This window comes from Trichechus manatus, unplaced genomic scaffold, assembly GCF_000243295.1.
Source record: "Trichechus manatus latirostris isolate Lorelei unplaced genomic scaffold, TriManLat1.0 scaffold00114, whole genome shotgun sequence".
Lineage (NCBI taxonomy): Eukaryota > Metazoa > Chordata > Mammalia > Sirenia > Trichechidae > Trichechus > Trichechus manatus.
In genome coordinates, this window is record NW_004444050.1 from 6,851,054 (window position 1) to 6,865,656 (window position 14,603).

At 41.6% G+C, this 14,603-nt stretch overlaps 1 protein-coding gene across 2 annotated transcripts in view; it reads right to left on the reverse strand.

The window, feature by feature from the left end:
• EGFR (epidermal growth factor receptor) overlaps nt 1-14,603 on the reverse strand; it is a 215,176-nt gene that overhangs the window by 28,488 nt on the left and 172,085 nt on the right. For both annotated transcript variants that reach the window (XM_004383965.3, XM_023738321.1), the window contains 4 exons: nt 8,554-8,592; nt 6,395-6,536; nt 5,320-5,442; nt 4,500-4,598 (listed from right to left, as the gene is read on the reverse strand). In XM_004383965.3, the coding sequence (XP_004384022.3) occupies nt 4,500-4,598; nt 5,320-5,442; nt 6,395-6,536; nt 8,554-8,592 (403 nt within the window). The remainder of the gene's footprint in view (nt 1-4,499; nt 4,599-5,319; nt 5,443-6,394; nt 6,537-8,553; nt 8,593-14,603) is intronic.

Below are 14,603 nucleotides of genomic sequence, written 5' to 3' on the forward strand. Positions count from 1 at the left end.
CTCCTGTACCTCGTTAGTCTCATTTGGTTTTACGGGGCTGTCCACTCCCAGGCTGAACAGTGAACCTCGGAGGTAACTTCACCACTGAGCTAAAAGGGTTCTTCTTTTCTTCCCCTGAGTACTTAGGCTCTCTATTATCAAGCAGGGTCTGTATTTCTTTTCTTGTGCGTTGTAAATGTGATACCACATCATTAAAGAGCACGATAGATATTTAATACTTATGTACTCAGTAGACATTTAAAATACCCCCTCATCTTGGAAAAGCGTTTACTTATGACAAGTTAGAGCTGCAAAGAGCCTGAAAGTGCATTTGGCCTGATGCCATCATTTGCCAGAAGAGAAAACTGAGGCCCGGTGAAGTGAATGATGTATCGGATGTATCTTCTCTGTCAGAACTGGGGCCACATCCTGGGTTGGTTGCCTGGACCCTGCGCCCCCTCCATGCTCACCCCAACCTGGTGCACCTGACCCGTCAGCCCCACGTGCTCCCAGATGCAGACCACGGTGAGAATCGACATGTGGTATTCTGTTGAGGGCTCTGGTTACCGGGTGACCAGAGAGCTTCAGGCTGTATGACACCCACGCACGGCACATATATAAATATGTTTTGCTTCTCTTTCCATTGCCTTCCCTATATTTAAACTGGAAAGTCTATGGAAAAATTAATAGGCCTTGGGATTGGCAGAAAAACACAAATCACATCTCTACCCCGAGTCTGGGAAGCTGTACAACCACAACACCAAACAAATCCTCAGGCTGGTCCTGTTTTCTCAGGATCTGGTCAAGATTTGGATACATATTGTATTCATTTTCGAGGGGAGAAAAATCTGCAAACCTGAGCAGTTTCAGCAGCCCATCTGTGGTGGAGCAGCCAGGAGCTGACCTGGAACGGGGGACGGGGAACAGAGCTTGGGGCGTGGGTGTTGGCCACACAAAGCAGGGTGCCTTGCCAGCTCCCCATTAAAATCTCACAGACCAACAGAACCGAGTCATCGCTTCCTCTCCGCCCCCAGAAGACAAAGGAAAGGCTGTTTAGTCGCGTGTCCCCTTCAGTGTGTGCAGCAATTCAAGTGAGCTTTGTTGCTGGCTGTTTATCTTGGAAATCTTTAAGGTACACAGTGACCCACACCATGTATGCTTGGAATGCCACAACAATCTTCTGAATTACCCACCCAAGCCAGGCGGGGCCCACTAGAAGGCAGAGTTCACACTCAAAGGCCGGGATGGCTATGTCTGAGTTGCACGGCAGGAGTGTCGCTGAATCTCTGATGACCTGGAAGGTCTATTACTTTGTCCCAGTTGAACTGATGTTTGGTTCCTTCCTCTTGCTTGCCAGCCACATCTATCACGCTTTATGAACTGGGGAGAGGGATTCCACTAGATGTTAAACTTTTTAAAGGAGAGGCATATTTCTAGCCTTTAGAACGAAGAGTAGGTGCCTACTAAATTTTTTAAACTTTGTTGTTGTTGTTAGGTGCTGAGTGGATTCCAACTCATAACAACCCCATGTGACAGAGGAGAACTGCCCCATAGAGTTTCCTAGGTTGTAATCCTTATGGAAGCAGATCGCCAGGTGTTCCTCACTGGAAGCTTCTGGGTGGGTTTGAACTGCCAACCTTTCAGTTAGCAATCGAGGATTTAACCATTGTGCCACCAGGGACTAAGCCATTAGTATGAGGCATTGCTGGTTCAGTGGTAGAATTCTCACCTTCCATGCAGGAGACCTGGGTTCAATTCTCGGACAATGAACCTCAGGCGCAGCCACTATCCATCTGTCAGTGGAGGCTTTCATGTAGATGCGATGCTGAACAGGTTTCAGTGGAGCTTCTGGACTACGACGACTAAGAAAAAAGGCCTGGCGATCTACTTCCGAAAATCAGCCAATGAAAACCCTACGGATCACACCAGTCTGACTTGCAAACAATCACAGGGATGGAGCAGAACCAGACAGCATTTCATTCTGTGGTACATGGGGTCACCATGAGTTAGGGAGACTCAATGGCAGCTAACAACCACAAGGCACTAACAGCAGCGTAAAGCAGGGGCTACAATCAGTGCGTGTGCTGGAAACTGGTGTCCTCTGTACGGGATGAGAGGATCAGGTTACTGGGACAATTTACAAGTAGGTGAGAGGATTTCAAAGACTGTGCCCAGCCCCACTGGCTGTCCCATCACTGTCAGAAGTGGCCGTTTGGCTTCCTTTAGCAGAAATCACCTCCTTCAGCTTTTTCCCTTTCGTTCAGGGACTCTCCATCACCTGTGCTGCTGGGACCATGTAAGTGCTGGACAGACTCAGCTCCAGGAAAAGCAAATGAGAAAGCCTCGCCTAGGGCTCAGCGTCACGGCCATGACGTGATACTAGAGGAGACAGAAGATGACCAGAATGAGGACACGAGGGGCGAAAGGAAATAAAAATGATGGAGGGAGAAAAGGAGAGCAGGAGAGAGTAAGAGACAAAGTAGGTGACCTTCAGATGGTAGGTACATTTACTTTTTAAGTCTTTATCTTTCTGTTGGCTCCATCCCCATCCCACAAATGTACCCCCATCCCACCCAATCAAAAGATCCTGGGGGGGTCCCTGTCCAGTGAAAATGACTCCCTTCTCAAAGCACAGATAGTGTCTTAGAATGCTTCAAAACGCTCCTTAGTCTGCATTGTAAATATTTTTAAAATTCACATTTCAACATTATTTTGTGGAATTTATTTGAATGTCTTGAATAGACAAAAAACGAAGACACAGATTCTGCAAAAAGATTTTTTTTTTGGCAATATAGGTAAGGGAGCTAGAGGTTGTTAATGAAAAGACTTCACAAATAACGTGACCACCTTTACTACTTGTGGTGACATTAATAGGAGGTGACATTATGTTAATAGGACTTGACATGAATTTGTAAACCATTAAAATGAGAGATAATTTTGCTGGATAAGTATATCATCAATGTGTGAGATTTTCTAATGCATTGTATTAACATCTTTCAATTCGAAATACACCAGAGTGAACTTATAGTGGGATTTTACCCACTATAATATAGAGGAGGGATGGCTGCCCAGAGAAAATTCATTAAATTGTGAAGTGTAGAGGGTTTTGCCCCTGGGAATTTCATTGTTGTCTGAACACATTAAAATAAGACCCATGCTTGGACTGCTGCTTATTGTATTTTCATTCTATGGGTTACATACCAGAAGGGGTGGAATATTACCATCTGGCTTTTGAGTTCTTGGCTATAAGATCGACTAAGTTCTCTAGATTTTTGAAGCAATAAAACCAGCCATTTTTCTTTCTTTTTTTTTTTTGATTCTGTTTCCCTAATCCAGTGCCCTAGGCCCTCTACTTCCTCTTTCATTGGCCTTGCCTCAGGAGAAGAGCAAGGCTGTTCATCAGCCCACTGCAGGCTCAGGTCAATGTTATTACAACAACTTGACCCCCAAAGGATTTGTCCATTGGATTTCGCTGGGCATCTAGTTGGATGGTTTCTGTCAAATTCCAGGATGGCCCCCTCTCACCAGCCTCTTCTCACCATCTTCGATTAGAAGAGGTTCGGAGAAGGCAGAAAAAACTCAATAGGATGGAATATGAAAACATAACAATAATTTTGTGGAACATTCCAAAGACCTAATCTATAAAGTAACCATCATCAAAAAAGACAGAGAATAACACATTCATTTGGGGATTAAATAATACAGAAAGTTGAACACAGTTGATAAAGTGGGCATTGTATCCCCTAAAAAAAAAAAAAAAAAACAAAACCCCAAAAAACTCAAAACCGTTGCTGTTGAGTCGATCCTGACTCATGATGACCCAATGTGTTACAGAGTAGAACTGCTCCATAGGGCTTTCTTGGCCGTAATCTTTACAGGAGCAGATTGCCAGGCCTTTCTTCTGCAGCACTGCTGGGTGGGTTCGAACTACCAAATAGCAAACCATTTGCACCACCCATCCTAGACGCCTTTAAAAAAAATATTTCACAGTCTGTCTTGTTTAGGCCTGAGAAGATGGTAAGATAACTTGGCCGAACAAAATGAACATAAGTTTTGGTGTCTGAAATAACGGTGGGCTTGAATTCTACCCCAGCCATGTAAACCTGAGGAAGTTTCTCTATGTCTCAGTTTCCTCATCTAATAGATTTGAGCTTAACACCCATCCCATAGGTTCGTCATGAGCATTCCCTGCAATAACGTGTGTTAAGCATCTAGTAGACACTGGTAACCAGTAGATGCCTGTAATCATTAGTTTCCACCCATTTGGGGAGATAATAGAATGGAAGAGGTGAGTCTTTTTATAAGAGAAGAACTTGGAGAGAATTATACCAACTTTACCAAAACCAAAACCAAACCAGTTGTTCCCAATTATAGCTACAAGGAAAAGAGGCACAAAACGTGAACACTTAGAACAGCTGATGAAAGAAGTCTAAAACAGAACAACACGCCGCCAGGCCTTTCTCAGAAAAAGTGGCTTCTGATGCCCAGGGATAAAGAGACTGAAGGAAGCAGAAACTCACATCAAGAATCTCCTTGTTGGCTTTTGGAGATGTGGCTTCTCTTAATTCCTTGATAGCCACAGGAATTTTAACTTTTTCTCCTTCTGGGATCCAGAGTCCCTGTGAGAAAGAGAAGGGAAAACATTAGATGGCAATCTTCAGACCATGCAGCAGGCTGGCTGCCTTGTGAGCTGGACGGATTTGATGAGTGACACAATCCTAAAGGATGAGGGATGTTGCAGCCGCAGGTCTGCACACCAACGCCAGTGGTCCCGGGAATCTTGACATCTCCGCAGCCGTACTGCTTCCAAGCTCTGTGAATCAGAGCAATCACTTAGACAAAAACCCTAAGCCTGTGCAGTTATAAATTAATGTAAATCAATTCTAAGATGCTAGATTAGGCCTCACTGATCAAATCAGACTTTATGCAAAGAGAAACTAGGGGGAAAAAAAAATGAAGATAAAACTTTTTCGCCCTGGGCTTTATTCTGATGATCCATAACCAGTGATAGGGAACCTCCTGTCCTTCAGTATGTTACTCTCACCAGCCTGTGCCACGTATCCCCCTAAAAGGTAAACGTCATCTTCTACAAAAACGTGTACTGTTTGTGTATGCGTCCCACAAGACCGTGTATTTATCACTGTGATTATAAAAGCCTTCCTCTCAAGCACTTGAGAAACTTTGAAATCTTCCAAGCCCTCCATGACACCAAGAGCAGACAATGGTGATAAATAAACAGCACACCTGGGACTTGTTTGGGCTCACCCACACGTAAGGTGAGGGATGTGGTGGGCCTGTATTCCTGAAGCCTTCTGCTGGGGTGTCCCCCAGTGACCTTACCTTATACACAGTGCCAAATGCTCCAGAGCCAAGCACTTTGATCTTCTTAAATTCTGTTTCCTTTAAGATCCTCAGGAGAGCTTGATTGGGAGCTTCTCCACTGGGCGTCACTGGTTCAACAAGCTGCGGAGGGGAAGGAGACCTGTGATGCTCTCTCAGATATGGCAGGGTAGGTGGGTGTCAGATAAGCTCAGAACATTAACAGACAGAGACCAAGAGTAGGTGGCCATGCCTTAGGACAAAGGACTTCCCATCCTCATTCAAGAGGGAAAATGGACACCTTCTCTAAAGAACTTTTAGAAAGGCTTATGGGACACAGGAGAAACATGGACCCTGAATACAAGCATTTTCTCACAGAACACCCACATTTCAACAAATGCAATTTCTATTTCCGTTTCCATGCCAATAGCAGGACTGAAAAATTCTGGTGAAAGGAAATTTTTATATGGTGGTCACTTTGGTGACTGGCTGGGCCCTGTAACACAACAGCACCATTATGCTTATGAGCAGCTGTGGGTCTCTCCTCCCAGGGACTATGGCTTCAAATGCAGTGCTGGAAACAGAGATGTTGGCTAAAGACCTCTTCAAGTGAATCACAGTGCCAAGGATAACACCAATCACAAATAGCTAAAAAAGGAACAGCTATTTGTGTGGACAATGGCAATTTCCAAGGAAGTAATATCTTCTATTATTTCAAGCACAGTGCCTTCACAGGAACACAACAAACACAGATTCTCAGCCTTTCTTCTATGGATATGTGTACAGATAGGTACCATACTTTAAACAGGCTTGCCTCTACATAGCTTTGTAACCATTTTGTGTAATCTACCCTAGGAACATTTGCATTTTATTGAAGAGGCATATCAAAATGTAACCAATCACTCATAATTGGACCACAGAGAGATTCTTTCTTATTTTCCATCACAGTGAACAATAATGCATAATAATATAATTGCATTTTGAAAATACAAACGTTCACATTAACGATAGCTCTTTGTTGCTATGCTGGAGTAGTAAGGGTTCCCAAGGGTGGTGGCTGGCCCAGGCAGGCCACCCAGGCCTTGGGGACACTCACCTCTCTTTCCTGCAGCAGTCTGCGCAGCGTGCGCTTCCGGACAATGTGGCGCCTTCGCATGAAGAGGCCAATCCCAAGGGCCATCACCACCAACAAGAGGAGGCTGCCCACAATTCCAGTGGCGATGGAGGGGATCTTGGGCCTGGAATGAGTGGAGAGACAAGGGAGGGTGAGGTATGTCAACTGCTTTCATTACACTGCCTTTTTAACTATTTCCTGCATGTTTTGACAGTGACATCATTTAAAATTGTCTCAGAAAGTGGGACACTGTGCAGCTTCTAAAGGGAGAAGAGGAAGATTAAGGGGTCTAGGTGAGTGTGTCTAGCTTTCTCGAATAGGCGAGGCACCCTTGCCCCCTGCTTTTCGCATTTTTAACATTGAGGTATCATCTAGACCTCTCTACATGGTGGTAATCATTTTTAAAAATCTCTTGATTAAGGAAATACATAATTCAAAAAGGAACTTGCCTTTAACAACGCTTTTATATAAATTTGTATTTTGTCCATCCCAAGATCATGTCCGTATGGAACAGCACTCCACATAAAGGAGACATGTAAGGTCTGCAGGCCAAGTTGGGAGAAGTGACCCTTACAATAATGTTGAGACTCCTCTCGGGGTGCTTAGCCTTCAAGTTGGGACCCACAGCCACGTGAAATGCTTTACGAATGAGCTTGGAAGTGGTTACGAAGTGATAGGACTTAGACATAACCAGCATCATTGTCACAGGTGAGTGATGTCATCATATAGCCAGCCCTCAAACCACTCTAATGCACTCTTCCTCCCACGGAGGTCATGTCTAATTTCAGGAAGAGCAAAAACTCAAAACTCAGGTTCTCAAATGCGCCAGGGAAAGGGCCATCTGAATCAGGAATATTTACAAAGCTACTATTCTCAAGTATCTATCACATTTGAGCTGCTGGCAAACCAATTAGTATTTTCAGGTCAAAATGCTAATGAATATCAAAGATTCATTAGCAGCATCATTTGCACATACAAAATGTGCCAACGTCCTTACAAATTTCTCTTAAGTGGGCCAAATGTACTTCATTAAGATGACAGTTTACAACGCTTTCTTCTTAGGGAGTGCAAAAGTCATCTCGTGAATTATACCAAATTCCTAATTAACGCAGTTTGAATTAATGAGCTTTACTATTTTGAAGGGAACATCGGACGATATTAAGGAATAAGAGTATGTGTTTCACTGAGAGCTGTGGTAAAGGTGAGGATAGGGAAGTGAGTAAACGAGTAGGGAAGGCAAAGAAACATGGGAAAAAGTAAGAATAATGAAGAATGGATATTGCCTGGTTTCAAGGCGCTAAGATACTGATTGTACTATGAAGATAAGAAAATTTTGCTGGGTGTCCTTGAAGAGGTAGGGATGAAAGGAGGTATTCATCTCTGAGAAATTGCCTTATTCCTCTTAACTGATCTGACTGAGGGCAGGAGCGATCAGTTATCGTGGTCAATTGTGGAGCAGAAGAGCATGCTGAAGCCGGCAAAGGGGTATTGAGGAAAGGGATTTGGTAGGCAGAGATGCCTGGAAGTCTGGCTAGTCTTTGAGGATGTCAGGAATGGCAAATGGATGTCTGGTGTGTCATTCCCTGATGCATCGCTGGACATTGTTAACTGATGATATTGCTTTTTCCTGATGAATCTGAACAGGAATTGACAGTTCTGCTTTTCTCAATGCAGCCCTTCAAGCAGTGATTGCCAACTGATTAGAATGGAAATGCTGAAGGAAGTCCAGGTGCCTTTGCTGGGCTATGTCTTTGAAGAAGGAAGTAAGGAGAAGGAATTTCCCCAACCTGGAGCTTGTCATTGAACACAGTCCATTTGAACACAGGTTCGGGACAAGGCCAACTGGGCTAGTGGGATTAAAAGAAGAGAAGCTAGAAGAAGAGAAGGATCCAGCAAAACTGTTGTAACCAAAGATGTCAGAGACAGTCTGTGTACGAAGAGAAGTGGCTGGGCATTGAGTACTAGCTCCTGTGAGGTAGGCCCCAGTAGCTCACAACCTACATTCCTGCCACAGACGCACACCCAACAAAGTCGGCATGTAGGAGGAATCAAAGCAGGAGGAAGAACTTGACAAGGCCGAAGGACAAGCATTTCTAGTCATTTCTGTCAGCATCCGTTAGACACAAAGATATAACACTTACCCATTCGTTGCGCAGCCTTCAAGACCCGGCCCAGCACAGCTGTAGGAATTGAAAGAAAAATCCACATTTTGGTCATTCTACTTTCTCTGCATTTTTTCTTGGAGGTGTTTAAAATTAAATCATAAAGCAATACGTGAAATTACTCACAAGTCATTAAGGTCACAATGTATCTCAACGCTGAGGTGGTGATTATTTATTTATTATGCATTTATTCATCTGTTCATATGTTCAGCAAATATTTTTGTATGTTTATTCTGTGCAATAAACAAAGTAGACAGCTCCTGACCTTTATTACTGAAATGTTGGAATAGATGACTTTTGACACAGGTATAGCTGCCTCACAGCTGTCTCCACAATGTCAGTATGAATAGGGGAGTAGAGGGAGCCCAGACTAGAAACAGTTACTGGGGTCATATTGATTAAGGAGCAGGGTGGCAGTGGGGAGTCACTTTAAAGTCACAAAGCCTGGACTTTAAAGAATCATCTGGCAGTGAGGGAATGGAGGAGAGGCTGGTCAGGAGAACACGCATTAGGTTACTAGACAGGATGAGAGAGAAGGAACAAGCCCTCATAAATTTAGGTGTGGCCAATGCAAGTAGCAGAAAGGAAACGGATATGAGACACAATGTGAACTTAGCAGCCCACTTGGAGGGGTGTCAGAAAGGAAAGGGAGGTGGAACAGAGGAGTTGGTGTGATGATGATTACAGACACAGACAACCGGGAGCAGGAGCTGGCCTCATCGACCTCCCCTAAACTGAACTGTCCTACGTGGAGATGTGACAACATTTGGTCAGCTTAAATGTTACCCCTACAGAAGCTGTGTTCCCATTCTAGTGGAACTGACGACCAACTATTATTTTGGTTATAGAACGATGGTTAAAAAGGTAGAATAAATTGGTTTTGAAGCAGAGTAACATTCGTCAATACAAACATCAATAGGAAAACATCGAAATATTCCAATTAAATGGAAAGGACTCACATTTCATGGCCTGGTGGTAGATGAACAACTACATTTCAAATATAAGAAGGGGGTTAGGAGGACTCTTGTTTGACACTGTCATCTGGCCCTAAACATTTTCTCTCTCCATTCCCCAGGTCTCATTAAAAGGGCTCTCATCTCTATACTCTACTCATTTTGGTTTTGAGGGTCTCAGCTCTCCCTCTTTCCCATGCTGTCAGATAAAGCAGTCTCATCCTGCGATGTGTTTGGGCTTCATTCATACACCACACACACACAGAGACACACGTTGCTTCAAGCAGTGGAATATCCAGGGCATCCTACACATAAGGTCGCCATGAGTCAGAGTCTACGTGACAATCAACAACAACAACAACAAGTATTGCCTAGGAAAAACAAAGTAGTTAAAGATAAAAAAAAAATATTCACTAATGAACTGACTGGGGCCCTGGTGGCGCAGTAGTTGAGAGCTTGGCTGCTAACCAAAAGGCCAGCAGTTCGAATCCATGAGCTGCTCCTTGGAAACCCTACGGGGCAGTTCTACTCTGTCCAATAGGGTCACTATGAGTCGGAATTGACTCGACGGCAATGGGTAACGAACTGACCACTGATAAAACAATACTCTACTCAAAATATCCTTCCACGCTAGCATTTTGGTGTGGAAGTCTCCCCATGACTGTTGAACATAATACAATACGAATACAGTGCAAAGTGATTGCAAACTGATATTGCAAATTTTGGACAAGATGCAGGATTTTATGCAGTGAAAGTGTTGTTGGAAAATTGCAGAGATTGCTAGCAAGAAGCTACTAACAAATAAGAATCTCAGAGGGAAAGACAGCCCAACTTACATTTGAGGAGATGACTGATAAGGATCAGGACATGACAAGTGTTGCAAGAGAGACTGGTTTGAGTATCAAAGGACTAAGAGTCCTGGGGAACACTGACGAGGCCCTTGCAGGAGTTTCCAGAAGCACTGGGACAACAAGTTGAATAGGAAGCAGAAGAGGCCATATTGTGCTGTCATCCATAATGTCAGAAAAATTATTCTCTCCTCACTCAATTTAATCTTTTTATAAATAATTTATGCATAATGACAATTATAAAACAAACAAACTGTTGCCATTGAGTCTTTTCTGACTCATAGTGACCCTATAGGACAGAACAGAACTACCCCGTAAGTTTCAAAGCAGCAGCTGGTGGATTCGAACTGCCAATCTTTTGGTTAGCAGCGAGCTCTTAACTACTGCACCAATTATAGTAGTAATTAAATTTTGTTACTTATAATAAAAATAGGCAAATATTATTATTATTTGTTTAATATATCAGAATAAAAATCTCAAAGAAGTTCTCTCACCATTTACTATGAAAATGTGGTCCCTTTTCCAAATGGGTTTGCTTCAAGTGGCCTTTGCATTGTAGATAATAAGACCTCCCACAGTTGGAAGGGCATGGCTTTTGGAATCAGGCAGGTTCCTGTGTTACAATCTGAGCGCTTACACTACTGGTTCATGAGGTCTGATGATTACTGAACCTCTCCAAATACATATTTAACTATAAAAATGGGGCAATGTATACATCCCCTCTGAGAAATCACTGAGACAATGTATTTTATAACGGTGTACACATCACAAATACCAAAATCCAAAACCAAACCCATTCCTGTCAAGTCGATTCCCACTCATAGTGACCCTAGAGGACAGAGTAGAACTGCCCCATAGGGTTTCCAAGGAGTGACTGGTGGGTTTGAACTGCTGACCTTTAGGTTAACAGCTGAGCTCATAACCACTGTGCCACCAGGGCTCCTCACACATAATAAATGCACAGTAAAAAATGTTTTCTTATTTTTCTTACCATCCTCAACATTTTTCCACATTTAAAAAATAAATAGATTTCTATCATGTAATTCTTATGTAATTAATGCCTTTGGGGGAAGATACAGATAGTAATAACAAACATATAAAATTATATGTTCTTCCCTCAATAAAAAAAGACCACAATCAGGAAGGTAATGAACTATATGGAAGACAAAACATTCATGAAACTCTCTATGGCAAATGACATAGCATCAGGATTTTATTTGAAAAAAAGGGAGAGACAGAATCATATAAGGTAATGCAATTTTAGTGGGACACCACAGTGGGCAATACAATTAATTGTATTGAGACACTGAAGCCAGGCAATGAAGATTTATTACCTGGAATGTAATAGAACATTAGAACAAATGGCCATTAACATCTTTTATTTAATCTTGATTAAGTCCCTCTTTCTGTATTTGGCAAATTGTTTCTCATACAGAAGTAAATTTATTGAAAAATCTCAACTTTCAACAACATTCTAGATGCCCTCTGTGCCCAAGGACATCCATTCCAGACACATACACACATACATTTATTTGCAAAACACAGAAAAATGGGAAAAGATACAACACATTTTAGAATCTGCTCCAAATTGCATAAGTTCAAAAAAAAAAAAGGGAAACTATGAGCAGCAATCTAAGATACAACTACTGGTCTTTATTAATCTAGAACAAAAAGAAAGAAGGAAACCCAAGAATCAGAGGAGGAACTGAACTATAGGACTACTGTCTATATAAATTACTGCCTCCTCCACCTTGAGACCAGCAGAACTAGATGCTGCCCAGCTACCACTACTGAACATTCTGATCAAGAACACGATAGATAAATTCTGATAAAAAGGGAGAAAAATGTGGAAGAGAACTTCAAATTCTTTTTTTTTTCTTTTATTGTACTTCAGGTGAAGGTTTACAGAACAAATAGTTTTTCATGAAACAGTAGTACACATATTGTTTTATGACATTGGTTAACAACCCCACGACATGTCAACCCTCTCCCTTCTCGACCTTTTTCTTTTCTTTTTTTTAGTGAAAACAGACATAGCCAAAGATACACCATTTCAAAAATTTCTACATGCACAGTTCAGTGACATCGACTACGCTCTTCCAGTTGAGCTGCTATTCTCACTTTAGATGAAGGTTTACAGAACAAGATAGTTTCTCATTAAACAGTTAGTACACATGTTGCCCTATGACAATGGTTAACAACCCCACTACACGTCAACACTGTCCTTACTCAACCTTGGGTTCCCTATCACCAGCTTTCCTCTCCCCTTCTGCCTTCTAGTCCTTGTCCCTGGACTGCTGTGCCTCCTTAGTCCTGTTTTAGAACTTCAAATTCTTAAAGAATCCAGACTTACTGGACCTATTGTGGCTGGAGAAGTCCCTCAGACTATGGCCCTGAGTTGCTATTCAAACCTTGAATTGAAACTATCCCCTGAAGTCATCTTTAAATTAAGTAACAGTTTAGCTCAAAGATTAAAGTTTGTCACCCTTGATTAATGCATTAAAAGAAAAATCTATATAAGATCAAAGGGTCAACAATTATTTTAAAGCATAGATGAGAAGGTTGGGGGACAGGGAGATTAAGTAAATTAAGGAGAAACAACTAGAACAGAAGTAATGAGAGAATGTTGACACAATGTGAAGAATGTAACCAATGCCACTGATCATTATGTCCAGAAACTGTGGAATGGGAATGGGTTTTGTTGTGTATATTTTCACCAAAAATAAAATTAAATAAAAAATAGGTTAAGTGAAAAACCAGCAAAGCATAGTTTATACCAAGGAGCGTTTGCAAACTGGTCAATATAACCAGTATGCTGATATACTCAAATTGGGGGGTGGGGGTGGAGAAACATCTTAAATTTGTACCAAAGAGGCCTTTGGTGAAATTCAAAATCCATTTTTCATTTTAAAAAATAGTTAGAAATGAGGAATATATGATTATTTTCTTAACAGGATAATAAGAATCTCAAACTAACAGCAAATGTTGCTCTTAATGGTGAGTCACAATAGCTATTCCCATCACCATCAGATAAAAAGCTCTGAGGGCCACTATCACTGTGTCTGATGTTATTCTGGAAATTCTGACCCTTGAAGTTAAGATCTGAAACTTTGGGAAAAGAGAAGATGAAAATATTATTATTGGAGATAATACGATTGTCTTCCTGAAAAATTCACGATCATGAACTAAAACACTATTTAATTTCAAAGGAAGTTCAATAAAGTCTATCAAGACAAGATAAATACACCTCCCCCACCTCTCCCCAAAAAGAACTCTTTTATATATCAACAATAATAAGTTAGAAGATATACTGGAAAACAAGATCCGATTCACAATAGCAAAAATAACTACAAAATACTTAGGGCATGAAAGAAGAAAATGACAAAACTTTACTGAGATTTAAATAAGATGACCTAGATTATAGAGAAATATATTATCTCCTGAATGGGAATGTGGACTATTTTCAAGATGGAAACCTTTCTCAAATTAATTTATTGGTTTTAGTTTTTTTTTTGTTTTGTTTATTTTCGTGGGAAACTTAGAGAATATTGCCAGATCACTGGGAAAAAAACAAAAACAAAGAGTTAGATTAAGATTAGAGGAAATGCCCAGACTTAATAAATTGTTGGCCAGGTATTTACTTTGCAGTTACCTAGGGTTGAAACCTCTAGAACACAGAATCATCAAATGATGGAGCCCTTCTATTTACCCCCCCAGTGGCTGAGGCCCAGGAAGGGGAAATGACAGAAGTAAGTCAGAATACCAGTCAGTCCAAAGTCCAACAGCTACCGCTCTAGCCCAAGGGCTATACTTCATTCTGGTCTTAAATCAAATTAGATATTGTTTGGGAGTTGATACATTTTAATAAAAAGTTTGATGATGAGATTCGTTCTTTAACATAGCCCCAGTGATGGTGTTTTGTTTAGGTTACTAGGCTAACTTGTATCAGATCTATCATTACTTCTATTTTGGTACACTCAGGACATGCTTGAAAATTTTTAGAGCTCATGATTTTGGGGAATCTAATTAGAAGGTTCTGCATTGCTCAAGAACATTAATCAACATCATCATCAGTCATAATCACCATCATCACTACCACCACTATGTCACCACCACCACCTCCTTCACCACCACTACCACCACCACCATCACCTCCACCAAGATCATCCCTATGCCATTATCATCACCTCCTCCATCACCACTGCCATCACCAACACTACCACCACCA